This window comes from Vigna umbellata, chromosome 3 (assembly GCF_029865625.1).
Source record: "Vigna umbellata cultivar VRB3 chromosome 3, Vumbellata_1.0, whole genome shotgun sequence".
Taxonomy (NCBI): Eukaryota; Viridiplantae; Streptophyta; class Magnoliopsida; order Fabales; family Fabaceae; genus Vigna; species Vigna umbellata.
The window spans coordinates 19,725,524-19,752,643 of NC_142167.1; the positions used below are offsets into that span (position 1 = coordinate 19,725,524).

General features: G+C 31.5%; 4 protein-coding genes across 9 annotated transcripts; 2 read left to right on the plus strand and 2 right to left on the minus strand.

Annotated features, from left to right (window-relative positions):
• The first annotated feature begins 826 nt into the window (after positions 1 to 826).
• On the plus strand, positions 827 to 8,049 carry LOC124828159 (uncharacterized). Its single transcript, XM_088109489.1, has 5 exons — positions 827 to 1,795; positions 1,886 to 1,969; positions 6,461 to 7,351; positions 7,442 to 7,552; positions 8,035 to 8,049. The coding sequence occupies exons 1-5, from the start codon at positions 827 to 829 to the stop codon at positions 8,047 to 8,049; spliced, it is 2,070 nt and encodes a 689-aa protein (XP_087965615.1).
• Positions 8,050 to 8,942: 893 nt separating this feature from the next.
• On the minus strand, positions 8,943 to 11,851 carry LOC148201821 (protein RER1B-like). Its single transcript, XM_088110162.1, has 4 exons — positions 11,691 to 11,851; positions 10,914 to 11,275; positions 9,579 to 9,759; positions 8,943 to 9,431 (listed from the first exon to the last, which is right to left on the minus strand). The coding sequence occupies exons 2-4, from the start codon at positions 11,261 to 11,263 to the stop codon at positions 9,378 to 9,380; spliced, it is 585 nt and encodes a 194-aa protein (XP_087966288.1). The 5' UTR covers positions 11,264 to 11,275; positions 11,691 to 11,851; the 3' UTR covers positions 8,943 to 9,377.
• A 4,328-nt stretch (positions 11,852 to 16,179) lies between these two features.
• Positions 16,180 to 20,357, plus strand: LOC148201822 (protein PHOTOPERIODIC CONTROL OF HYPOCOTYL 1-like). 4 transcript variants are annotated; one of them, XM_088109804.1, is made up of 5 exons: positions 16,180 to 16,387; positions 16,472 to 16,511; positions 16,849 to 18,335; positions 18,554 to 18,579; positions 19,137 to 20,357. In XM_088109804.1, the coding sequence occupies exons 3-5, from the start codon at positions 16,889 to 16,891 to the stop codon at positions 19,893 to 19,895; spliced, it is 2,232 nt and encodes a 743-aa protein (XP_087965930.1). In that variant the 5' UTR covers positions 16,180 to 16,387; positions 16,472 to 16,511; positions 16,849 to 16,888; the 3' UTR covers positions 19,896 to 20,357. The 4 variants fall into 4 exon arrangements, with proteins under 4 accessions (XP_087965930.1, XP_087965932.1, XP_087965931.1 ...); XM_088109806.1 differs by having other exon boundaries at positions 16,369 to 16,387; positions 16,914 to 18,335; XM_088109805.1 differs by having other exon boundaries at positions 16,369 to 16,511; positions 16,914 to 18,335.
• A 1,272-nt stretch (positions 20,358 to 21,629) lies between these two features.
• LOC148201823 (glucose-1-phosphate adenylyltransferase large subunit 1-like) lies at positions 21,630 to 26,488 on the minus strand. Of its 3 annotated transcripts, none has more exons than XM_088108997.1 (15): positions 26,276 to 26,488; positions 25,576 to 25,939; positions 25,223 to 25,345; positions 24,979 to 25,149; positions 24,618 to 24,710; positions 24,446 to 24,529; positions 24,207 to 24,262; positions 23,899 to 23,992; positions 23,404 to 23,589; positions 23,181 to 23,261; positions 22,712 to 22,798; positions 22,525 to 22,629; positions 22,320 to 22,426; positions 22,118 to 22,178; positions 21,630 to 21,973 (listed from the first exon to the last, which is right to left on the minus strand). In XM_088108997.1, the coding sequence occupies exons 2-15, from the start codon at positions 25,810 to 25,812 to the stop codon at positions 21,872 to 21,874; spliced, it is 1,587 nt and encodes a 528-aa protein (XP_087965123.1). In that variant the 5' UTR covers positions 25,813 to 25,939; positions 26,276 to 26,488; the 3' UTR covers positions 21,630 to 21,871. The 3 variants fall into 3 exon arrangements, with proteins under 3 accessions (XP_087965123.1, XP_087965122.1, XP_087965121.1); XM_088108996.1 differs by having other exon boundaries at positions 26,212 to 26,488; XM_088108995.1 differs by having other exon boundaries at positions 26,076 to 26,488.
• Between the last annotated feature and the right edge of the window lie 632 nt (positions 26,489 to 27,120).

Genomic DNA, 27,120 nt, shown 5'->3' on the forward strand with positions numbered 1-27,120 from the left:
CCTGACTCGAATTTGATTTATTTTTTTTAAGTTTTGAAAGTGAATTTTTCTCGTGTCTTCCGATTTTCAATAACATTCATCAATAAGTGTTTAGTCATTTGTCCAAAGATGAACCTCCATATCTGAGTCCTCAGCATCTCGTCAAATGGTAGAAAGTCAACGCTCCAAATTTCACTAATATAACATAACACTCCAAGACTCCTCGGTGAATTACGATAAAAACATCATTATACTCGTTGCACTACGTTGTCACGGGTGACTATTTTGTATCCTTAAAAATATTAAATTGAAGTAAGAAATCATTTAGATATTTATGTATTGTTGCGTAAAACTAATTTTGGTTTCAGTATTTTTAAACTAATGAATTTAATTTGAAAATATTGATTCATTTATCTTTATTTATAAAGATAGAGTATCTTTTACTAGAAGAGCAATACTATACTAATTTATATTGCACCATTGGAGAACAAATTGACATTCTAAAAAAAGAATTTGTTAGAATTTTATATAATGCGGTTAGAATTTATAATCAGTAAAAAAGAAGTAAATGAGTTTAACTTTTATTTTAAAAAACTATACTGATTGTTCGAATTTTATATAACAGTTTTATTTGATTGTGTCAAGTGAGATATGATAACGAAACATGTTATTTGGTATACAATGCATAACACATTATCAAAATACATAACGTGTATAAATTTTCGTGTTCTACACAGGTTGAAGGAAGTTGTCATGAGATTGAGAAAAAAAAGTTTCATCAAAGTGTACAATTCAAAGTTTTTCTGCATTTCATTCGAAGAAGAACAAAAGGCATAAGAAGTTGAGAATGAAGAGAAAAAGAACAAGTGAAAGTGGTGAAAGAGGTGAAAGAAAGGAAGAAGATAGACTCAGTGATTTACCTTATGAAAGAAAGGAGGAAGACAAACTGAGTGATTTACCAGATGAAGTTCTTCAACACATGATGGAGTTTTTGCCAACAACACAAGCTATTAAAACTTGTGTGTTATCTAAACGATGGAAGAACCTTTGGAAAGGCCTCACCACTCTAACTTTCAAACCATTCAAAGGAATTCGCAAATACAACAGATATGTAGTGAATCATGTTCTCTCTCATCGAGATGATTCTATTTCCCTTCACAAGATGTCTTTGACACTTTATAATTCCACTAAAGTCCTCAACAATGCCATCAAATACGCCTCACAACACCATCTTCAGGAGTTGCAACTCTTGATTATGGAGTTCAAACAAACACCCAATTCTTTCATTCCCCTTTTTATCAATTGCAAATCCTTAACCCTTCTTGTCATTTTCTCCAATTCCAATTCTGCCCCCTTGACACTTCCACCATCTTTTGCGATACCATCTTTGAAAAATTTGTTTCTCTTCAATGTCATTTTCACAGCAAAAGATGACAATAACTGCGTTGAACCCTTCTCAGAGTGCACTTCGTTGATATCTTTGGTCCTTGAACGTTCCATGCATACTCATTCAACAAAAACTCTGTGTATATCAAACCCTAGCCTTTCTGTTTTGAATATGAAAAACATACTTTATTGGCACGATTTAGAACCTGAAATTGTGCTTTTTGTTCCTAAACTCAAATCGATCACATTCGAGAATGATCGTTTTTCCATGCGCTATAGATTCTCTTGCACTTGCGATCTCCCTCTCCTTACCCGAGTAAAAATCAGCAATCATGTTTATGTAGATCCTTCCATCATCGTAAATTGGTTACGAATCTTCTCCAACGTAAGAAAGTTGACAATTTGTTCTCGTACCCTAAATATGCTTAAGGTGAGATTTTTTTTACTTTCATTATTATCTTTATCAATGTTGAAAGAATCTTTCTGCTAAGAATTTCTAATTTCCTCTCTAATTATACAGGATATATGTCCGGATACATTGGAAATTCAACCTCCTCGCTTTGCTAGATTGAGATCATTGAAAATCAAAATGCATTCTAGAATGGTGATGTCTAAAACTGAATTAAACATGATAGTGAGTTACTTGTGGAATTGTCAAACAACAAATGTTAAGGTGATAGAGTGCCAAAAGTCATGACCATGTCCTCCTTATGCTTTCTTTGTAGTTTTACATTGTAATTGTCTTAACTATGGTGCTTTGTTGCTTGCCTTTGAAAGATGATAAATTTCAAGAAACTATCACTCTTGAAGAATGCATTTGAAAGAGATTTGTATTTAAGTTTTTAGGTACATTTTTTGTGTGAATTTTTGTTTTGAAATATTATGTTTGTTGGAACCTATGTATAGAGATGAGAAAATTTTAAATACGTGAAATATTATGTTCTTGAAAGATGCTGAAAACTGAATGCAATATTTCAACAACTAAAAAAAATAGAAACAAATTTATTGGTAAGATAGGAAATATAACTAAGCACATGATTGTGAATTTGAAATATGAATTTGTGCAATAAATCCCGTTTCTTGTGGTAATTTTCTAATCATTTTCCAACTAACCTATCAATGGTTTTGATTCGATTAAAGCAGTTGTCGTAAGACCCAGAAAATATATATACATTTATAATAATAATAATAATAATGCTTTCAAATTCAGTATAATAAACTAATTGGGGAAATTCTATTAATATTATAAGAGTTAATTTATAATTAAATAGGATTGTGGGTGAAATCGTTAGAACTTAAGTAATAGGTTCAACTTTTATTCAAATACTTTTTATTAAAGATTTATCAAGGATTAAAACTACCAATTGGTTATGTAATTTAATGTAATTTACCTTTTTTGTTTTGAAAGCGTTAGACATCGCCTAGTTTTTATCCATAAATTATTTTAGTAAAATGATTATATCTTATTAACTGTTGAATTTATCTAGAAATTTTAGACATATATATTTCCTAAGATATGGGTTTTATTTTTGCTGGTTGAGATTTGGAATCTGAAGTTTATAGTTAAAGCATTTTACATATATTATAATAATAATAATAATAATACTTTCAAATTCAGTGAAATAAACTAACTGAGGAAATAGGATTAAAGTTGAGTTCGTTAGAACTTTTTAGCAAACAGATGTAATAGGATAACTTTCATTAAAATACTTTTTATTAAAGATTTAATAAGGATTAAAACTACCAATTGGTTATATAGCTCAATTTATAAAAATATAAGAATGATTAAGGGTTCTTGGTTCAACTTTGAAATAGTGTAAATATTGAATTATTTATATAAAATAGAATTATTCCTAACGACCGAACGGTCCTATAGTTCAGCTTTCACTTCCACTTCTTCCAGAGCCTCTTCGAGCAACTTTTCTCCTTCTACTCACATCCACAGGATGATCATTGCAACAGGAACAAACAACCGAACGGACAATACAGACAAGACGGGATCATTGCAACAGGAACAAACAATCGAACAGACAATACAGACAAGACGGGAAATAAAGTAAGCTTATGTAATTTAATTAATTCAGTAAAACTTATATTTCACATAAATCTGATATACATCAATTTATAAAAATATGAGAATGATTAGGGTTCTTGGGTTCAACTTTGAAATAGTGCAAATATTGAATTATTTAAGTGGAAAGTTTAATAGTTAAAAGTGTAGTATTTGAATGTTGAATGATTAAAGAGGGACCGAGAGAAGTTTAAATGATTGAATCAATTGTTAAAGTTGGATTAAAATTAGGTAGTGGCTTGTTTATAGCTATGCTCTTGGAAAGTTAATTGTGTTGTTTATGTATTGAGTAGTCTCGGTAAAATGCTTATATTTTTTTAACTAATTGTTTGATTGATTTGAAATTTTTAAACATATCTAAGATATGTATTTTCATTTTGATTGCTGGGATTTGGAAGCGGAGGTATGTAGTTAAAACAATTTACTTTTTTTTTTTTGTTTTGAAGACGTTAAACATTATATTTTGAAAGTGCTGATAGGTAAATATTATGTTTTTTTCGTGTATCTCACGATATAACATCTTAAAAGTATTTACCATAATATATTGATTATTTAATATTTTAAAGATATTATAATATAATATTTTATTAAATAATAATTGATTATTTAATATTTTAAATATATAATTTTAATTATATTTAAGTAACCTAATTTATTTAAAGTAAGGATTTTTATATTCATTTGGCACACAAAGATAAAATAATTATAAGAAAGTGAATTTTTGTGTTTCTTTAAGAAAAAAATGAGTAAAAAGTAAGAAATTATAATGTCAAATGAATGTAAAAGACTTGCGTGTGTCAAAATATCATTTTTTATTTGTTTAATTTAGTCCAATTTAACAAATATGTTAAAGCACACTTCAACAAGACTAATTTAAAGTTATTAGTAGGGATGACAAAAATATGTGTCTCCCCAATTGATATTCGCTAATATTTATTATTTGTGGACAGTAAGTATTTTAATATTACTTTATAAACAGGTCGGGTGCAAGTATTATTCTATCCGTATCTACGGGTATTCGTTACCCACAAAAACTAAAAGAAAAATATATTTTATTAAGTTATATTTAATTAAAATTAAAATTAATTTATATTTTATTAGATTAGGTTTAATTAATATTAAATTTTAATTTATATTTATTTATTTTGTATTATATTTTATATTTTTTGTAATTTTATTTTAAAAATCTATAAAATATGTTTTTTTAAATATTAACAGATATTAATAAATACATGCAGATTTTAAAATATTTTTGAATATTTTTTAAATAGATATCTATACAAATAGTAAATGGATAATATATAAGTTTTTTTGTTGTTACTCAAATAAAATTGACACCGTTCTTATTCAACCCATTATCTTTCCTAATCATTAATCTAAAGTAATTAATAATATTTGAAAATATATTTGCTATATTAAGATAATATATTATATGTCATTCTTTTAAAGAACAATCCACCATATTATTATTAGAATTTAAGATTTAGGATGTATACTTACTTAAACTTTTATATTTTTAAGCTGATTAAACTTTCATGCATGGAAATTTTTTTAAGAGTTTTGAAAGTGAATTTTTCTTTCAATAACATTCATCAAGAACCATTTAGTCATTTGTGAGAAGATAAACGCTCGATATCTCTCGGTAACATAATGCTCAAATACTCCTCAGCGTCTTGTCACATGGTATAAAATCAACGCTCCAAATTTCAAATTTCAGTAATATATCACTCTAAGACTCCTCGGCGAATTACGATAAAAACAGTTGTCACGAGTAACTAATTCAAGTAAAAAATCATTTAGATAAAAACAGTTGTCCTTAAAAATATTAAATTGAAGTAAATAATCATTTAGATATTCATATCTTTTTGCGTAAAACTAATTTTGGTTTCAGTATTTTTAAATTAACCAAGTTAGTTTCAAAATATTGAGTCATTTATCTTTATTTATAAAGATATAGAGTATTTTTTACTAGAAGAGCAATATTTTATAATAATTATTCTTATCATTTAAATAATAAATCATAAAAAGATAATGATTCGTGAAGAAAATTATTAAAATCTACTTTATTTTATATATATATATATAATATTATATTTATATGTATATATATATATATAATATTATATTTATATGTATATATATATATAATATTATTTTTAATTGATGTAAAATATCTATGATAGTGTAGTGTTGTTATTCTTTTAATGAAATTTATATCGCACAATTGGAGAACAAATTGTCATTTTAAGAAAAATAATTTGTTAGAATTTTATATAATCCTGTTAGAATTTATAATCAGTAAAAGAGAAGTAAATGAGTTAAATTGTTCTTTTAAAAAATTATACTAATTTTTATCATCTGAATTTTATTTAACACATTTTTATTTGATTGTGTGAAGTAAGATATGATAACGAAATATGTTATTTGATATATAGGTGGCAGAATTGTTTACGTACTCCTTATGAAATATTTTTTCCTTAATTTTTCTATTTTTAAAACTTGAAATTATTACAACTTTTATTTTTAACATTTTTTTAAAACCGGTAAATAATACTTATGTTTAACATTTAAAAGGATCTTAACGATCTCAAATTTTTAAAATAACACACTCAATTGATACTTTTCTATCATCTAAATTATTTAATATATGAAATATATATTGTTTTATCTTATTTTTATATATAATCTTTTACATTATCTTTTACTTATTCTATCATGAAAAAGCTTTAAACATATATATAAATAAACAAATTCATATGCACAACACATTCAATACTAATATCAGAATATACAAACGTGCAGACATTTTCGTGTTCTTCACTTGATTGAAGAAAGTTGTCATCCGATAGAGAAAAAAAGCTTTATCATTGTGTATGATTAAAAGCTTTTCTGCATTTCATTGGAAGAACAACAACAAACACTAAGAAGTTGAGAATGAAGAGAAAGAGAACAAGTAAAAGTGGTGAAAAAGGTGAAAGAAAGGAAAAAGAGTACAAATTGAGTGATTTACCTGATGAAAGAAAGGAAGGAGAAGACAGACTGAGTGATTTACCAGATGAAGTTCTTCAACACATAATAGAGATTTTGCCAACAAAACAAGCTATTCAAACTTGTGTGTTATCCAAACGATGGGAGAACCTTTGGAAAAGCCTCACCACTCTAACTTTTGAATTCTTCAATGGAGGAATTCGCAAATACAACAGATATGTCAATCATATTCTTTCTAATCGAAATGATTCTATTTCCCTTCACAAAATGTTTTTGACATATTTCAATTTCACTACACCAAAAGTCCTCAACAACGCCATCAAATATGCTTCAGAACACCATCTCCAGGAGTTGACACTCTTCATGGATATGAAGTTCAAACAAACACTTAATTCTTTCATTCCCCTCGTTATCAACTGCAAATCTTTAACTCTTCTTGTCATTTCCAATTCCTCTTCTGTCCCCTTGACACTTCCACCATCTTTTGCGATACCATCTTTGAAAACCTTGTCTCTCTACAATGTCGTTTTCACAGGAAGAGATGATAATAACTGCGTTGAACCCTTCTCAGAGTGCACTTCGTTGATCGATTTGCACCTTGAACGTTTCATGCATAGCCATTCAACACGAACTCTTTGTATATCAAACCCTACCCTTTCTGTTTTGAATATGAAAAACATACTTTACTGGCACGATTTTGAACCTAAAATTGTGCTTTCTGTTCCGAAACTCGAATCGATCACACTCGAGAATAATAATTTTTCCATGTACTATAAACTCTCTTGCACTTGTGATCTCCCTCTCTTGACCGAAGTGAAAATCAACAACCGTGTTCGTGTAGATCCTTCCATCATCGTAGATTGGTTACAGATCTTCTCTAACGTAAGAACGTTGACAATTTGTTCTGGTACCCTAAATATGCTAAAGGTAACATATTTTTTTGCTTTCATTATTATCTTTATTAATGTTGAAAGAATCTTTCTTTAAGAATTTATAATTTTCTCTCTAATTATACAGGATATATGTCTGGATACATTGGAAATTCAACCTCCTCGCTTTGCTAGATTGGAATCATTGAAAATCGAAATACAATCTGGAATGATGATGTCTAAAAATGAATTAAACATGGTACTAAATTACTTAGTACTTAATTGTCAAACAGAAAATGTTAAGGTGATAGAGTGTCGAACATAATAGTGAATTGCTTATGATGTTTCCTTTGTAGTTTTACATTGTAATTGTCTTGACTATGGTGTTTTGTTTCTTGTCTTTCTTTGAAAGATGATAAATTCCAAGAAACGATCACTCTTGAAGAATGCATATGAAAGTGATTTATACTTAAGCTATTTGATGCAATTTTTGTGTGAATTATTTATATTTATAAACAAATAAATGATGGAAAGATGAAACAAAAGATATTTAATTGAAAAATGTAAATATTCAGGATTCAATGTACCGAAAAAGTTTAATGAAAAACTTAATTACAGATGTTCAAGTTTATCGAGAATTAATTAAACTTTTTTTTCAGCCTGTTTGTTGGAGCCTATATGTTGTGTATAGAGATGCGAAAATTTTAAATACATTAAATATTATGTTCTTGAAATATGCAGACAAACAGAAAGTGAATGCAATATTTCAACAACTAAAAAAAATAGAAACAAATCTATTGGTAAGATAGGAAATATAAGAATATGATTGTGAATTTGAAATCTGAATTTGTGCAATAAATCCCGTTTAGTGGAAATAATGTTTGTGCTGGTATGTGAAAAAAATAAAAAAGATTCATTAACTACTAAAACCTTATTAAGAAAAAGTTGTGCGTTTTAGTATAATGTCTTGTGAAAACATTCAAAAAAACTCAATTGGCGAAGAAAATATAAAAGTAAATGACAGATATGAAGGCTTAAAGGGATATTCATATCCATTTGGCTTGGCCTACGGATGTTGGATCTTTCATTTCGGTTTATTTTTTTAACGTTTTAATTATGGTAATTCAATTTTCACGGTAATTCAATTTTCACTAAGGACAATTGTGAAATGTGGTGGTGTAGGTAGCAACATCCTCTGAGATTTTGTTAGGAAAAAACCGTTTATTAATAAAATAATCACTTATTATAAATTAAGTTATAATCTATTATTTTATGTCTGAAGTTTTCTAAAAATATTACAAAAAAATACACTCAAGTTTGGATCAAAGTCTAGGTTTTTATTTTATGATTAAATAAGCTCATGCATAATTCGTATTTACAGAAAACTAATTCAAACAAGAAAAAATGTAAAACCATTTCACGGCCAAAATTCAAAGTTTACCGAACTCTTCAATCTTCTTGATAAGTTTTTGATAAGAGACCACATATAAAAATAGCAACAACAGCAAAAAAAAAAAAACCAATAGAAAATTGTTGTGCAAATTTAACAATAGTGGATCTACATGGTCATTATCAAAATGATAATTGTTCCACGAGCAATGTTCAGACCATTTCAAAAAGATGCAACTGAAAAATAAGAAGCCCGTTCATACCCATAAATAGAATTTACTTTTGAATGAAAAAAAAATACACAGGTAGAGATGTTGTCAAGCTGTCAATAGTTCATCTTACAACCTTATAAGACGCATGAACATAAAGGCAAATAGTTTTTCCCTGAACAGGAGAAAAATGAGTGCTATACGAAGTTTGTCTTCAAATCATGGTCTGCAACATCGCAATACAATCTAGATTTGCGATGAAATCTAAAACTGAATCAAATACTAATGTATATCCACATTGACGTTCAAAGCCCTGCTTTAGCATGTCTTCTGAATGGAACACAGATAATAGTTCTGTAACTGCATATTGGCATCCGTCATACTCTGACTACAAATTCCTTCAAATAAAAGGGAAAAATCTACCCTGGAGGTCCACAAAACCTAACTACGAGATTTGCATTTTTCAAGTTGCAACAAAACCAAACTTCAGTCTGCACGACTGCCACTGCTACTTGCAGAGGATCTTTTGCCAGTATATTTCTGCAACACATTAAAACAAAATACGTTACTATCATTCAGGTCAATGATACAGATAAAGTAAATGTTGCTTGTGCTTGACAATATGCAGAAAACAAATTAAAGGGGCAAAAAGTAAAATGAAGAGAGCCAATTTAAGCGTAAGCTTACCTGCTTTCCAATGTTGAATGGTATGTATTTGTATTTGATCATGTGTGCAATTTGGCGCCTCATAGTAAGGACAAACAGAACAACCCAGTAACAGAGTAATATTGGCCAGAACACAGGAACATCAAACACAGAAAAGAAAGTCATCATAAATGCTATGCAGAAAGCCTTTGTGAAAGAATACCTGCAACCAATAACAACTCAAATCATTACGCTCATTCGTCAACCATGATTTTTTTTAAACTGTTTTCAACAGACACAGGTGGGCTTATAGCATGTTAATATCTCACTATTGTAAATGACATTCCTTGTTAGACATATGTAAAGGGATATGGATTAATGGCAGCACACTATCTCAAAAATGGATAATTAAACAAATCAACTCACGCCACCATACTCATCTATGAAGTTACTCCAGTTATACAATATCAATCATCAATTAGCCAGGTTTTGCTCCATATACCTCAAATTTCAAAAGGGGCAAGGGGATATTCACATATTTTGTTAAGCAATAATAGTTCCCTGATAAAATTTAGTCATTTGGATTTTTAAAACTAAATCTTTGACTAAGCATGAAATTTGTCAGGACAAATAGTCATGTGTTTCAAAAGATGTAAGTGATTATTGACACAGAATTTCGGTAATGGCAATCAAATTAATTGAAGAAGCACAGCCAAATTGTATGATTCATCATGCAACAGATATGGTAAAAAGTGTTCAATATGACTGATAAAACCAGGAAAATAAGTAAGACATGAAAGATAAACAACAGTTTGTTCAATAGAGAATAATATAAATAGAAAATTTATTATTCATGTAAAATTTTAAAAAGATAAAATATTGTTCCTATGCAATTATCAGCTTCTGTATGCAATGCTAATGACTAAAAGTTTGGAGCAAAATGTCTGTGGCAATTAACTCATACTATAGAGAAACATTTTCATCATAGCTATCACCTCTGTAAAGCTTACACTACCTCTATAAAGCTTATTAGCGTCAAATGAAATACAGAAATGACTCAGAGTCATATTCAGGTAACCGAAATGACAAATGAACATTACAAAAATTACAAGTCAATTTTCAATGAAAAAGAAAGACAAAAGTACGAACAAATATAGAGGCATTGAAGCATCAGGTCGGCAAATACAACGAAGGAGTTCATATCAAACTATTAACATGAACCTCACATTTGATCCAGGTTTAGCTTCAAAATTATTAAAGCAGGTTTTGCGTCAGCATAAGATAATGTTCGTGTTTTTATATGTATGACAATGCTCATGCTGTGTTAAATGTTAACAACCATACTATACCACCCACACAACAAAATTCCTAAATTACCAGAACTTAAACTCAGGCAGTCGGCGAATGAACGGTTTGAACTCGTCAGAACCTTTAGTCGGCAGCAAAGGCCCGTCAGAAGGCTCCATTTCAGGATCGACCAACGGTGACAGAAACCCAATCAACAGATTCAGCAGGTAGATGCCCAATCCATAAGACACGATGTAAAATCCCTGGACATAAAAAACCCGCAAAACAAAGATCGACACAATAACCAAACTCCCAATCCATCTATACGTGGCGTGTGGCGTGGATTTATCCAGATAATATTGAAATAGCTTCGCAAATTCCTGCCACTTTTGGTTCACGGGTGCAGCAGCCGAGGCACTGCTGCCTCCAGTTCCTTCCATTCAACTCACAATCTGCAAACAAAAAGCCATACACGAGACTTACAAACAACCAATTCATTCCAAATCTGACAAAAATATAAACATAAAATAAAGGTGCACGCTATCTAATTTCTTGCACAAGCAGACACACGCCAATTAAACGACACTAAATTTACTTGCATAACGAGAAATGTGTAGTTTATAAATCAGAGGTTCACATTCTAATAATCGTAACGTTTAGTTTACATAGATTCCGATTAGAGGAATTAAAGGAGAGAAAACATGCGTCGTTTTCATAGTTGGAATCAATATCTAGTGTTCTGGTGGCGGTATTTGCAGAATCTGAAAACCCTAAAATTTTGGAGGATGGAAATGGAAACTGCGAAAGAGAATTGAAATATGGCGAAAGAATGAGAGAAGCGAAATGCATCGAAGAATTGGAGCTGACCTGCGAGGACAATTTAGATCTCCAACACGAATCGAAGAGAGGATTGAATTGATGGATGACGAAACCCGCGCTTTGCAGATCTACAACGCGATTCCTATTTGGGCCAGAAGTTTTAGTTTTTTCTATTTTTATTTATTTTCCTCCTATTGTCGTTTTTAGACTTTTATATATATATTTTTTATTATTATTTTGGGAAGAAAATCGTTAGCCGAATCTTAAACGGCATATCTGGTTTCAAGGGATTTTATTTTACTTTTTTTTTTTATCTGAAACGAAGGGCTCGTTGCTATTCGTCTGTGATGTGATCATAAAGAAACGAGCTGAGGAGGTTAGCATCCTTGAAGGGCGTGCAACGTGATGTGTTGTTTAACTTAATGCTGTAAATTTTATACTATTTCATTTAAGATTATTCAACTTCACCTCACATTGATGATTTATTAATGCAAATTTTCAGCAATTTTTTTAGAAAAATATTAAAAAATACTTAAACGCGTAAAAAATGAAATGGTGGAAGTATTTATTCTCTCTGATCCATTATTAATAGTGTCATTAATTTGAAAGATATTGAAAATGATGAATCCCATAACTCAATAAGTGCAAGTCATCAAAATTCGGGTTGCCGTAGCCATGCGCTGACTTTCTAACATTTTTTAGTTCACTGCGCTCGTGACATGTTAGTTACTGTTGTAATAACGGATAAAAAAAATTATATTAATCAAAGAAAAAAATTAATATAAATTTAATTAAGAATATTTTAATTAATGCATTACTTAAAATTTAATAAAAAAATTATGTGGATAATTGGGTAGGGTTTAATAGTGTATTATAATGTTTTTTTTTTCAAACTTTTTATCTGTATTTTTAAATATTGTGGTGGCATGAATTTTGTCCCCGAAACTAAACATGAGAAAGGAGAAGTATTTTATTTAATGTTCATAGATTTTTCGTCATGAGCTCGTCACGAATTTATGTATTTAATTTTATGAATTGGATGTTTTGCAAATACTTTTACGAATAATAATGTTTAAGATTTGGAAAAAATAATAGAAAAAATAACATACAAATTTAATGATAAAGATAAAATTAAAAGTTGATAAAATATTTGAATATAAACTATTGTTATTATTGAAAGACAACGTCTGAAATTTTGAGACTTAAGATTTATGTAGTTGTTTATAATTTTCAATACTTATAAAATTTAAATATAATATTTATTCTAACCCAAGTTTCAATTCTATTGTAAATTACAAACATAATATTCATATACCTATTTTTTATAATTACCTGATAACTTTTCTGTAATCTTTACTGGCAATAATCTTAATCTTTGATTTCCATCGATCGTAGCATCATGAACTTCATTTTCTAAATGATACTAATAACTCATATACAATAATATATTTTTAAAAGCTCTTCAAATTCTATATTTTATTTATCATTTTAATAAATTAATAATACAGATGTATTATTTAATAATAATGAAAAAACATTAGAATCAAATGTATAATTTAAATGAAAATGTAAAAAAAAAAAACAATCTAATTCTTAAATTAAGTATCATAAATGTGACACTTTAACTAAATTTGGAATTATTTAGAACGTTCTCACTTTGATAAATACATCATAATTATAATGTTAGACAGTACATTGCTCATATAAAGAGCAATTTTTCTTTCTTTTTTTTTTTTATTTTCTATTTCAGTCCCTCGTAACATGTTTCACCATGCATACAAAACTGAAGAATTATTATTTATTTTTAAGTGAAAAAGGTACACTAATTATGATTTACACAAACCCACGTGACCGACATGAAAATGACACCTGTAGAATCATTGTAACCTTCTCTCGTACTAACCGCACCCACTGCTATTTTCTTTTCTTCTTTTTTTCCTTTACCTTTTTTTTCTCTTTTCTCTCAGCCAATTTCTACCTTCAGTAATTTCATTACTTCGTATCTTGCCTTATAATTTTAAAAAATCCGATAATATTAATTGAAAAAGAAAAAAACATTTTTATTCAATCAGACTGTTTTTTTATTCTAAATATTTTTTCTATAATTCTATTATTGAGTTTAGTGAAGTCATAAATTTGTTAAATTTGAATACCAAATTTTAGAATAATTTTGTTTTCTGGCTTTTTAAATTAAATTTAAGATAAATATTTTAGGAAAACTATTTATTATTTCGATAAAACTCCAAAATAAATAATTGTTTAGATATAAATATGACTTGTTTGCTAAATTCTTTCTGATTCTATGCAGATGGTGATTATTAGTTAAGAACTATTTAATTATTTGAATTTTAAGTTTTGTTGAGTTTTGTTTTGTTTAGTGATTTGTTTTTTTAAAGTGTTTTGAATTTGATATTCTCAATAAGTTGATGTAAGGACTAGGTTGTGTATGTTGAGGTGAAGTTAATTTTTGTAATTTTCATTATGTTATTAATGAGTTTATTGTAAATATGAATATTTATTGAGTGAGAGGGGATATTTGAACACATGAATATTTATTGGTATCGATCAATCATTTAAATTGTTTGAAAAATATATTATTATAATGTTTTCAAAAGTATATTTGAAATTGATTAATTATGTTGTTAAATTTATTTTTATGACGTTTTTACTCAAACGGAAAAGTTTGGCTGAAAATAAAATAGTAATTCATGAAACTACATTCTCGGTTTTATTTTAACTAAAAAAATGGAGTTGAAACTAATTTTACTGTAAGCAACGTTTATTTCAAGTTAATGATTTTTTTGTTAAACAAAAATAACATTACAACTCAACATTAAGTTCCTTAATTTTGGTTATTCAAGTGATTTGCGATGATAAACAAGGACGGATTTGAGAAGATATGTCATTTCCATATCCTCACAGAGAAACAAAGAAGTCAAGAAATGTAACTTTCAAACATATAATTACCAACATAACCTCTAGAAAAAAACACTTCTCTAAAAAAAGAATAACAATAATAATAATAATAATAACTATTATAATAGTTTTGTAATTTTAAATAATAATTTTAATTTCATTTTAATATAATTCTTACTATGTACATTTAAATTTATATTGCATTTATTTTTAAAAATAAAATAGCAATCATTTAGTTAATTATTAAAACATTTTTTAATCTATTATTTAGATCATAACTTTTTTTTAATTTAAACAATCTCATTCTCGCTTTCTTTTTTCTCAGGTCCGTTAAATCAATTTTCAAATCCAAACACACTCATATGACCATTAATCTAAATTTAATTATTTTATAAATAAAAATAATTATTTTGTCGTTTATCATTTTAAATTATCATTTATTTATAATAAAAAAATACACATACGTATGCGTAGTACATGCATTTATAATAGTGAGTGATATATAATGGAGCTCATAATTATATTAAATTTCTTAAAAAGAATACGGACGACAGTTTGCATACATTGAATGTGTGTATGCACGTGCCCAATTTGTTTTTATAATAATATTTACATAAAACACACACACAAACTAAATATACACAAAAAAAGCACGTGTAACATATTGTTTCACCAACTAATTTTCACAATTTTACTAATTTAATAATTGATGATGGAGAAAAAAAAATCAATATTTAATTGTTTTCATACGAAAAATGATAAATTTGTGATACTTTTATTTGCAGTTAAGATAAAAAATTATAAATTATGATTTTTTCAAAGTTTTAGTCATCAAACTCTTGTACCTAATGGATTATTATAATTTCAGAATTTCTTATACAGCATTATTATTACTATCTTTAATATCACGGTGGAAATAATGTTATAATATAAGATCTCGTATATCACCTAAATCTTTGACGATTATGCCGTTATGATTTAAAGTAATTTATTAGTGATAAATATTGATTTTCATGAAAGCTACTTAATCAAAAAGATACACCACGTTGCTCGTAAGAGAAACGATCCATAATATAATAATTACGTTATGGATTATAAGTAAGGTTTTAAAATCATGATTAAATTACTAATTGCTTTTGTTTCAAAGTTAGAAAGTTAACATACGTAGCAATAACTAATCATATTTATTTGTAAGCATCAAAATGACAACATTAGGATAAACAGAATTGGAACCCTCCGACAATTTATTTCAGCTGTTTTTTTTTTAAGAAAAAAATAATGAAAGTTATAAGTATTAATTAAAAGAAAGATATTACATTACAGAGATACGAAAACATTGTTGGAGTAAATGATACGCAAAACTGAAACACTTGTGCTAGTTGAAGAAGATGTTGTGTGGATGGAGACCAAAAAGATGAAGATGTTTTGTAAGTAGATATTTTGCTTAGGTATTTTTATTTTATTTTATTTTTTTTGTTTTGCTTTTTACAAAAGGTAGATTCAGATCCTTTGAGCACAAAGACAAAATATAAGACGATTATTTTATGAATTGGCGCGCAGTTTAAAAGTGGTCACAATTATTACGCGTAATTCGAAGCATACGAGAAAACAGCCCGAAAAAAAGGACCGGGCCAATTGGAAGAAAGGAAAAGTGCAGAATGGTGCGTCCCACTCGCTCCAGTTCGATTCTTGTGGCTGAGGAAGCCAAACTAATCAACGCCAATCTAATCCATCCCAACCACACTGCATCGAAAGATCAACGCTCAGATTTCTCCCACACACGCTCGACTCAACTACGACCAACATCTCACCGTTGATTTAATGCTCTCGTACACTTTTCCTTCTTTGTCGTTATTTATTTCCTTCATGTCTTTCATTTCTTTGCTTCTCAAACTCAGTGCTTCTCTTCACAGTTTCGCCGATTTTTCTCTTTCGCCTTTCTCACTTTTGAAGGTACTTACTTACTGTGCGGTTTTTCAATTAATTTGTTCGTTGAATTTGTTGTGAAATTCTGTTGACTGCCTTTTCTGGTTTGTTTTTGTTGAATTCGGTTAAACTGGAGTTGTTTCGATTTTTGATTTCACGCTGAAAGATGTTGTTACTAATATGTATTCGATTATACGGTAGTGATTTCTGTGTCGGGATGGATAGAGTTGGATTTTGCTTACTTCGTGTGCTGGTGTTGAGTTCTGAATCTTGCGATCTAGTTTTGTTCGTTTTTCTGTAGCTGCTGCATGCGATGAATTTTTAGTTGTTGGTAATTTATGTTTTTTGAAACATTCGTGGATAGGGGAAATTGGTGGTGTGTTGTTTAAGGAAATCTATCAATCATGATGCCTGATGATACTGCTGCAGAAGCATGTCATGATGGTGGGAGGGGTGAAGCTCAACCAATGAACAGGAACCGGTCGGCGTGGATGGCTCATTGGATGAAGTCAAGTTACAAATCAGCATCCCCTGCTTGCAATCGTTTGGGGGTAGATTGTGAGCTGAATGAAGAGAAAGAAGACGGCGGTGCTGAGCAGCATGGTTTGCTTGGTGGGATAGATAGTTCTATGCACGCTGGAGTTGTTGGAGAAGCAGTTAGGGCCACAAGTGTTACCTTCAACAGCGAGGAAGACAATGAAAAAGCGAAGAAGGCATGCTGTGATTCCAAATCATTTCCTACACTGAAATTTACTGGAAAGTTGGATGGAAAATTGCCTCTGCAGAGGGAACAGCACGACGAGGAAGATGGGAAATCTGAAACTGAACCCTGCTCTGGAGATGGCAGTGTTTCTCTCAACAGAGCTGGGACTTCCCGAGCAGGCTTATCATCAATACCTGCACATGTTCCTCTGAACATTGAAACCGTAGTAAAAGAGTGTCAAGTGTTGTCTCAAGAAGTTTTACCGTCAGCTCTGCTGATGAAATCTCCGTGGGATGTTGAACAGCAGAACCTCACTGTTTCAGCATCACTATGGGATGATTTTGTAAAAGCAGCTTCTGACGCAGTGCCAACTGGACGTAGCAAAGGGAAAGCTGTGATGTCCCAACTCACGCATGAACCGTTTGAAATCTGTCAATCCAGCTACAATTTAGCAGCCAGAGGGCGATTCGAAAGTTCCAAATATCATACCTTTTCGTCTCTTTTAATCAGCGAGAAGAAAATGAGCAGCCTCTTAAATCCCCAAAGATCCTTTTTTTCAAGGTGGATGCAAGGTGGTATTACTCGTTTACCGCATGATTCAGCAGCTGGTAGGGGCGATCGCTTATATTTTGTTGGTGGTAAGCAACATGAGATTGAAAACTATGTTTCTAATCCAAATATTACGTGCCAGACTGAATCCTCCGAGGCAGATAAACTACAAAAGTTGTGTGGACTAAACTCTGTGGTAGACCAAATTCCCTGTTCTATTCATGATGTGGAGTCTATGAAGATATACACCAGTATAGATTCAGTTGAAGAATCGTCTAGAGGACGTCCCAAAATTTCCCAGGCAACTCACCATATTCTAATGTCAAAAAACACTGATGTTACCTTCTCTGACAGAGGTCAGTTCTTCAGAGAGCCAATAGCACCTATCAAATTCAAAGGAAACGCTTTCAATGAGATCCTTGATTTCTCTCCACCCACGAGTGGCCATGCTCTGAAGCTGGAAGGTATAGGAAGCTCCATAAAGAATGGAGGAAAGGAAAATGTCCACGATTTCAAATTTCCAACATGCCTAAAGAATGAGTCATCTGCTGAAACAGATACTATGGACATCGATGCTTTACATAAGAATGATATTCTCGGTATGTATGCACACTCTTGAAGGATGTGCCATATGCTATACTTAATGCTTCATTTAATTTTCAGATATTCTTATTTTGATTAATTGAATACATAATGTTAATTATTTTTTTTTTCAGTTAACTTTACTCCTAGTATTAGTTTTTGGAGGATGATGTTGTGTGCAATTTGGTGGTTTTTTGGCTATACAGCTGATCCTTCTTCCTGTTGTCTTTTTCAGGTGATGTTTCATTCCAAACAAATAAGGTAATGTTTCTAATTATAATTTGATCTTCTTCCTACAATGACATCAAATTTTCAATCGTAACTTTCTTTCTCAAGCATTTGGATGATTTTAATGCATTTTTTTTTCATGATTGAAATTTAGGTATATTTTGATGAGCTTACTCATAAATCTATACAGAAGAGAAAAATAAGAAGAAAAAATATAATATATTTTTAAGATAAAATTAACTTATGTATGAATTAATTTATAGATATTCTTATATTAATTTCTCTAAAAGATAAGTTTAAGGACTTACGTATCAAGGACTAGCTTTTTGTGAAAAATAAAATTGTCATTTATTTATACATTCACATTGGTTATGATGAATGCTGAACAGTGTCATACCGAGAAGCAGCTAATTTGAATGGCACTGTTCCTTCGAACCTAGACTTTTAATAATACACACATGCACCAATATATGTCTTCATTCGCATTTGTAGTTGATTATTTAACAACCACGTGCCTTGTAAAATGTGATACTATATAAAATTTTGAGAGGCTAATTAGGTAGGAGTTGCCAAATTCTTTTATTTTGTAGTGCTCCAAGGATAGTCAAAATTCGCTCACGTCTAAAGTTGCAACAATTTCTTCCAGAGAGAAAAACCTAGCAAAATCAATGAATACAGCTATACCAGACATGAACGAAGAGCCTTGTGACCTTCTTGCTGAGGAGGGTCCTGTGGTTGATAGGGAGGCTAGCACATCACGAACCCACAGCCTTGAATTGGATCACTTTCTTTCTCATGCAGATGAACATGTAAGGTCAAATTCTGGCAATAGCTCTTTTGGATCAGATCCTAGCAGCAGATGGGTCAAACGACTCAAGTTGGGCACATTGGGCTCTGCTCATGGGACTGAGGGTACAAGAATAGGAGAACCTTTCTCGCATGAAAAAGCTAATAGTATATTTGGCAAAATTATGAAAGATAGCAAACTCCGTTTGGAACCGAAAATGATATATCAAGCTGAAGGACAAATGGTGCCGCATATACCTGTAACAGTATCAACAAATGGCAAGTCCACTTTAACTGAAGCGAAGAAAACTGTAGAAATTACCCTTTCACATCCCTGGATTCAGAGATGGAGTCATAATCGTGCTGCTTCTTCCCAAAAGAGGCATGAATTAGGGGAGCTTCATGAACAAAAGTCTTCAAATGGCGTGCTAGAAGAGTCTCAAAAGAAACAGTTTCCGAGCATTGCTGCCATGGCTCTGATGGGAAAGGCAATGAATAGTTTGAATCCATCCGAGCTTATGAAAAAGGGACCAGTGATAGTTTGGAATATGAAGGGGTTTTGAAATCGTTGGCCATTGTTGATATAAATTTTCTATGGAGTTTATGGTGGGTGGGCGATTCTCAGGATTAGTCCAAGAATACATATAAGATTTGACATTATGGCTGCTTACTGCTGTACTCGAAGTCTTGGACAAGTTAGAAATGCTAGGGGCCGTGTGTAGCCACAATAATGTTGAATAGTTGCTCATCTTACTTCCATATTCACCTCAGATTTGGCTTAGTCAAAACACAATATAAGCGCTGCATGCATCTGAAGTAGTTATGTATCAGAGCGTGCATTTTTGTGTATGTATAAAATTATTATGCAATAACTCAGGATGGGAGAAATGTCTCAATAGGGATTGAATCCTTTCTTACCACCCAAGTCTACTGCCAACTTAAGCATATATCGTGGTGAAGGAGTTCATATTGGGTTCAAATTTTCATTCTGAATAATAGCTTCTCAATGCAATGATGTTGTGCCACTTTTTAAGTAAAAAGTTATTTACGATTACATAGCAAGGAAGAATGAAAGAGAAAGGACCCTTACCACCATGTTTTCATAGTATAGATTCACAGAGTTTATACGTGATTATAACCTTTATCTTACAAATCGATTTTGTAAAATTAAGAGATAAACCACTACCGGACTAATAATACAAAAAAGTACTCCTAACTCCTAAGATTGAAATTCTCAGTCACAGTCTACTTTAATATAAGCGATTTGTAATTAACTTATCGAAAGGAAAATAAAGAATCACAATTTTCGGTTGTTCAATAATGTTTTCAGGAGTAACCTCAAATTTTAATTAAATATTTTATGAAACGGCTAACCACCTTACAAGTGAACTTTCTAAGAATTAAAATTAGTGAAACATAAATAAGTTATTCAGAAAATATATACACTCGTAATTAAATGTTTAAATATTATAAAGAATTAAATTATAACGTACTTTTGAAGATTTTTATAAGATAAAAAGTTTCACACCATGATTTGGAAGAGAATGGCTTTTAGCACGATTTCATTTACTATGGTGTAGGGAAGACCGAGAAAAGGTTTGAAACACAAAGTATCCCTATTCCCAAAGGATAGAAAGACATAAAGCATCGGAAAGAAAAGATGGGAACATTTGTTTGCAGAATCTAAGAGGAATTTGGTCCATGATACAAAAAGCCATTCATACCCTATTGAAAGTAAATGGCATCTGCATCCGTCTTTTTTGTACAATCTACGAATTGCATACCTACAATGTCTCCACAAACAAAAATTAATGTAAGATAGAACACGACACCGCAGGCTAGCCACTGAATGAATCATACAAGAATCATAATCGTCTTTATGCAAGTATCCATTTTTTTTAAAATAACAAAAATTGCTAAGAATAATCAACATGCCATGTGAACTTTTTTCTGATGGCTATTGAATTATTGGGTCATCGATAATTTGATTTAAGAATCAATGTACAACCACTTTTAGAAGTTGCTGTTTTGGCTTGTAGTGAAGGTGTTTTTTCTCACAAGTGACTAAGCATTTTCGTAGACACCAATTTACTCATTTTTCTTGAACAGGTAAAAATCATTCCACAAAATCTATGTTGTACGTGTCAATCCTTAGGCAATCAATTAATACAAGCATGCAACCTTCTAGACTTACACAACAGCGCTTGTGCTAGTTTCTTAATTCCTTATTGCACACTGCTATAACAAGTACTTGTTTAAATTCAGAATAATTATGGGCTATTCTGTTGCTCAACGTGGAAAGAAGAAAACAGTTCACATCCAGCTTTTCATTTTATTTACTTTTATGCAACTTGATCTGATTTCACATATTGTTTGTTCATTCTACTTTTACATGCAAGACATCTTTCTATTTTGCATATATAACAAAAGGGGGTTCTGATTTCTCAATTTCTGTCCCCGAAGACGGCAAAAGTTCCTTTGAGTGCTTTTTCGAGCTACTTCTTGTCATCAATCCATGCAAATAAGCACTTCCACCCGTTTATATGACAGTGCCATCTTCTATTGTTGCCTTCTCCAATATGACTGTGATTCCTGATCGAATGTAAAATCCATCTTCTGGTCTATCTGCTTCTTGAACTCCCTACAGACCAATAATTTGCATGTTAATAGGTAACATCATATCATAATACTAATGACTTCTGCTTCACAATTATCCAAGATTAGCAAAATATAACCTAACAAAATTGGCTCAAATGTAAAACCAAGATAAGACAATCATGCTTACATCTTTGTTCGTGATGATGACATCTTTCCCTATCTTTGCATTCTTGTCAATTATGCAGTTTCTTCAACAAGGACAACAGGTAATAAAGATCAGATTATTAATAGGTACATGTTAAACCAAGTCTTTATCATTATAATGACACATTGTAGTTAGTGTCAACTTCTAAAACCAACATGTATTGTTCATCTTAGGATGAGATTACCTAATTTTTGTATTCCTTCCAATCCCAATGGGAACCTTCCCCTCTGCCAGCAGAGAAGCAATTTCTGATTCAGTTTGGTAATAGTCAGCTCCCATCATTACAGTGTCCTGTAAAAGGTGGTTTTAGAATTTGAGATGGTATGAATCCCAAAACAGAAAGGCATAGCAATTAGAATACTAGGTTTAGAAATTGTGATAGTTATTACCTGGAGCTCAACACCATAATCCAAACGTGAACGTTCCCCCACTATGGAATGTTGAACGATACATTCCCTTAGGAAACATCCATGGGAGATTATTGCATCCACAATCTGCGGAGAAAATCAAGTATTGTGAGTGACACATCTCACGAAACTACTAGAAAAGTTTTCCAATTTGTGGTCAAAATCATACCCGGCATTTGTCTATCTTTGTGGGTGGTAGGAATCTTGGAGAGGTGTAAATGGGTGTTTTGGGGTCATAAAATTTGAACATTGGATTCTGCAAGAGAGGAGCACAATACAGATATTAGTTTCAGGACACTGACAATTTGCTACATTCTATCAGCTACTTGAAGTCTGAGTTTCATTGTAATTTAACCATTACTGATTACACTGTTGATTTGTTCTCCTCTGAATTAGTATGCTACAATTTGCAATATAGACTGTTATTCACTTATTCCCTAACTCCCAAGATACAACAGTTATAATATGTTGATTTATTTATGGTGACCTTATGCTAAAAGAACAACCACCGATCTGTATCACACAGAAAGCAAAATAAGGGAAACTTAATATATGCATCTCTGATAGTGTGCCTATACCTACAAATTAAGAATACCAATAAATTACAAACTTGACAAGAGTAAATATCTTGACCTCACCTCTTCAGTAAGAGCCAAGTTAGCATCGTAAAATGATTTTATTGTTCCAATGTCTTCCCAATAGTCATTGTATAAATACGCCTGAAAGAAGATAACAGACATTCAACTTTTGTATTGTTACCTCATTTAGCAGTGATCAGTTCCTTGCAAATGCAAGATATTCACCCTTCGAGAATAGATCCAAACATTTGAAAGGAAATATGATTAGTGCAGTTTCTCTTACCTGGACATTGTGTTCCCTCACAGCTGCAGGAATGATTTCAGATCCGAAGTCATTGGCTGTAGGATATCTCCATTTCAAAAGTTTGAGTAAAACATCAGTCTTGAATACATAAACCCCCATAGATGCAATATATGGTGACTTTTTTGCCTCATGGGGTAACAACCCGAAATCAGAAGTATCTGCTTGCTGCATACAAACAACAGGAACACATAGTTACAATGAGAAACGACATAAATATACTACGATCACATTATTATGCTGTAACATATAACTTAATATGTTTTGTACGTCACTGTGTGATGCTATCCAATGATGTATGACAATTCATTCTGGATATACATATATATATATATATATGTGTGTGTGTGTGTGTGTGTGTGTGTGTGTGTATATATGTATGCATGTATGTATATATATATGTATGTATATATATGTTCGGTCTGATAGTGACCAGGAACCTATTTCAGTAGAACATTAATTGGCCTAGGGACTTACCATTGCTTTTAGATCAGGACCCTTTGGTTTTTCTGAAAAATGGATGATACGACCTCTGCCATCTACCTTGACCAAACCATAATCTGATGCACGGCTGAAAAAAAGGTGATTGGAAATGAGACTTGAATAATATTAAACTTGGTCGAATGTTGTGTCGAGGAAGTTATTCTATGGTGACTCCTTCCTTTCCAATGGAAGAGAATATATTCTCCAAGTAACACAATGGTATAAAACAAAGAAACATGCCACTTCAGAAAGAAAAAAAAATGCAACAAAAAGAACCACAAGTAAAAGGTGACTAAACACACCTGTCACCTACAGCAGCACATGATACTGTAATATCTGCATTTCTGTCAACGTGACTCTGCATATTTATTACAAAATAGATAACCAGTAAATAAGAACTGCGAAAAAGAATGAAGAAACACTCCTGCATGTCTAGGCAAAATTGTTAAAAGACTTTATGCAAGAGCATAAGAAGGGTAGGAGAAAATTGTTAAAAGACTTTATGTCTAGGCTCTTAATTAAGAACAATTAACCTGCATACCTGCACAAGGTCCATGTAATCCATTCGGTATAGATGATCTCCGGCCAAGATCAATACATTCTCAATGTTTTGGTTTTTGGCATCCTACAACATTTTCAAACTATCATCATTCTATTCAACTTGAGAGGAAAAAAATATGAGAGGGGCACGCAGTATATAAGAAAGATTATACCTCAAATACCCATGTAAATTGCCTCACAGCATCTGCGGTTCCTTGGAACCATTTCTTTCCAGCTTCTCCTGGAGTTTGAGTAGCCGCCAGAACCTATTAAGTATTTGAGTTGTTCTGTCATATTAAATCATAATGAACAAAAACAGTGACAGGTCAACAATCATTCTTGTGGCTTATACTTCTCTACCAGTCACAGCACATAAAACCGTATCTCCAATAAAAACATAATAAAATTTTATCAACACTTTACCATTTCATGTCTTATTCCCCACAGACATATCTTGCACAAAAAACCAACCAGAGAATGATGTATGAGTCATTTATGATCTCTAACAATCACCATCCTATTTTGGATACATACCTCCACACATCCATCGCCGAAGTTGATTCCATTTCCAAAATAGGTGCGGGAGATGTGACGGTTGAGGGATGCAGAGTTGAATTGGGTCAGTACAAATATTTTGTTGAGGCCACTGTTGATGCAGTTGCTCATTGGGATGTCTATAAGCCTGTAGCATCCTCCGACAGGAACCTACAGAAACATACTTTATCATCTCATCTCATCATGAAAGTGGAACTCCAAGAAAGAAATGAGTTTTACTCACAGCAGGTGTAGCAGCTCGTTTGGTGAGAGGAAATAGTTGAATCCCAGGACCCCCTCCCAGAATGATGGAAACAACATTTTTTGGGTCAGCCTTTCTCCTGAGAAACGCTGGCATTTGAAAAGCCTGAAATTGAAATTCAAAACGAGAATATTGCGTGTTTGGTTTCACATCCCAGATATAGAAACTATTTTTGTTAATCTCCAATAAAAATATAATACAATTCTACGTTGCAGACGTGATTTCTTAGTTCTTAATGTGCTTCCAAACACACTGGTCAAGATCATACTGACCAAGATCATAAAAACTGGGAGTTAGAAAGTATAAAATGGATCCAACAACAGAATTGGACTTACCACTGATTCTTTGGTAGTACTTGACGTAAGAACAGCAGAAACAACACCAGGTTTGGCCTTCTTCACCCTCTCCTGGTTTCTCAAACTTAAGGCCAATTGATTAATGATCCAGGGACTGTAATTAAGGCTCCCTTTGAGTCTCTCACCTAAAAAACCACCATCTTGACGAAAAATATTGTCTTTTCTCGAGTTTACGAAATGGGTATTCGCTTTCAAGGTCACACAAGCAGACACCATTGTGATTGCCTCAACACTGAGAAAAACCTCAATTTCAGGTACCCCAGATGGTAATGATGTGCGACAGTTCAATTCCTTGCAAAAGGACAACCTCCAAATCTCAAAAGCTTGTACTTTGAAGTTGCAACTGTAAGCAAACCAAGTGAAGTATACATTACATTATAACAGTACAGCACAAAGCTGGAGTCACAGTTGATTCTGTCAGAAACTTGAAAGTGACACTAAAATAATAGCAGTGAATGGAAAGAAAAGAAAAATCTTACTTTACAACAGTAGGAATATGAAAAGAAAAACCAAGGAATATGAAGAAGTAAAAACTCAACACCCCCAGTTACTTGGAAAGGAATTTTAAGGCAAACAGTTAGAATATGAGCTATGAAGAACAAGAATTGAACTAACATGTGTTGTGTTTATGATGCAAATGGGAATTCAGAAAACTGATCAGAGGGAGGATTTATATTACTGGAAAAGGCAATGAAGGTGGATGAGTTGATAGTGAATGTGATCAAGTGGTGTGAAAGGTTGTGGTTGCCTTTATTGGCTTGTGAGCCTGAGTTTTCACGAGAAAGATGGGAAAAATCTCACGCTTTGGTATAAATCAGTTTTCAAAAACTATAACAGAGCATGTGAAGTATAATTAAATAATGTTGGTTTGCTTCTATGATCTGAAGATCATGTCTAGCTCAAGTTTCTAGGGTCCTCTTATAGAGGGAAAAGTCATTAGGAAACAAACAAATGTCAATTTCAGGCACTAGCCGTTCGTGAAATCAGAGGAAAGTTTTGAGAAAGAAATATGTAAAATTAAAGCTAATTTCCACGGTTGTCATTTGACGACATGTTGCAACATTTCTTTTTGTTGATTATGAGCATGATTTAACTTATCTTCGTAAACATGATTATTGTTGAACTTGATTGAGTTTGATAGGGTAGTTTTCATTCTCGCCATTGGTAACTGGCATTTCCCGTCCAAGAATATAACAGGTTAAATCAAGCAACTTATGCTCAAACATCTTCTATCAATGTAATGATAATGATGATTAAAATTTTCTCACTCGGTTATATAAAAGCTTAAACATGTGTTATTTACTAAAAGATTAAGAGTAGGTTTAGTTTGAAAAATTGCATATTTTACCGGATCCAAGTGTATACGTAGTTTAATAACGAAAGTCACTTAGCTCTAAATCACCCTTTCAAATTCAACTTCCTTAATTTCATGAAATTTGTAAATTTTCAACGTCAGTAGTTCCATAATTTCAGCTGTACATTTCTCCCGTATACATTCATTTCTTTCAAATATTTGCTATAGTT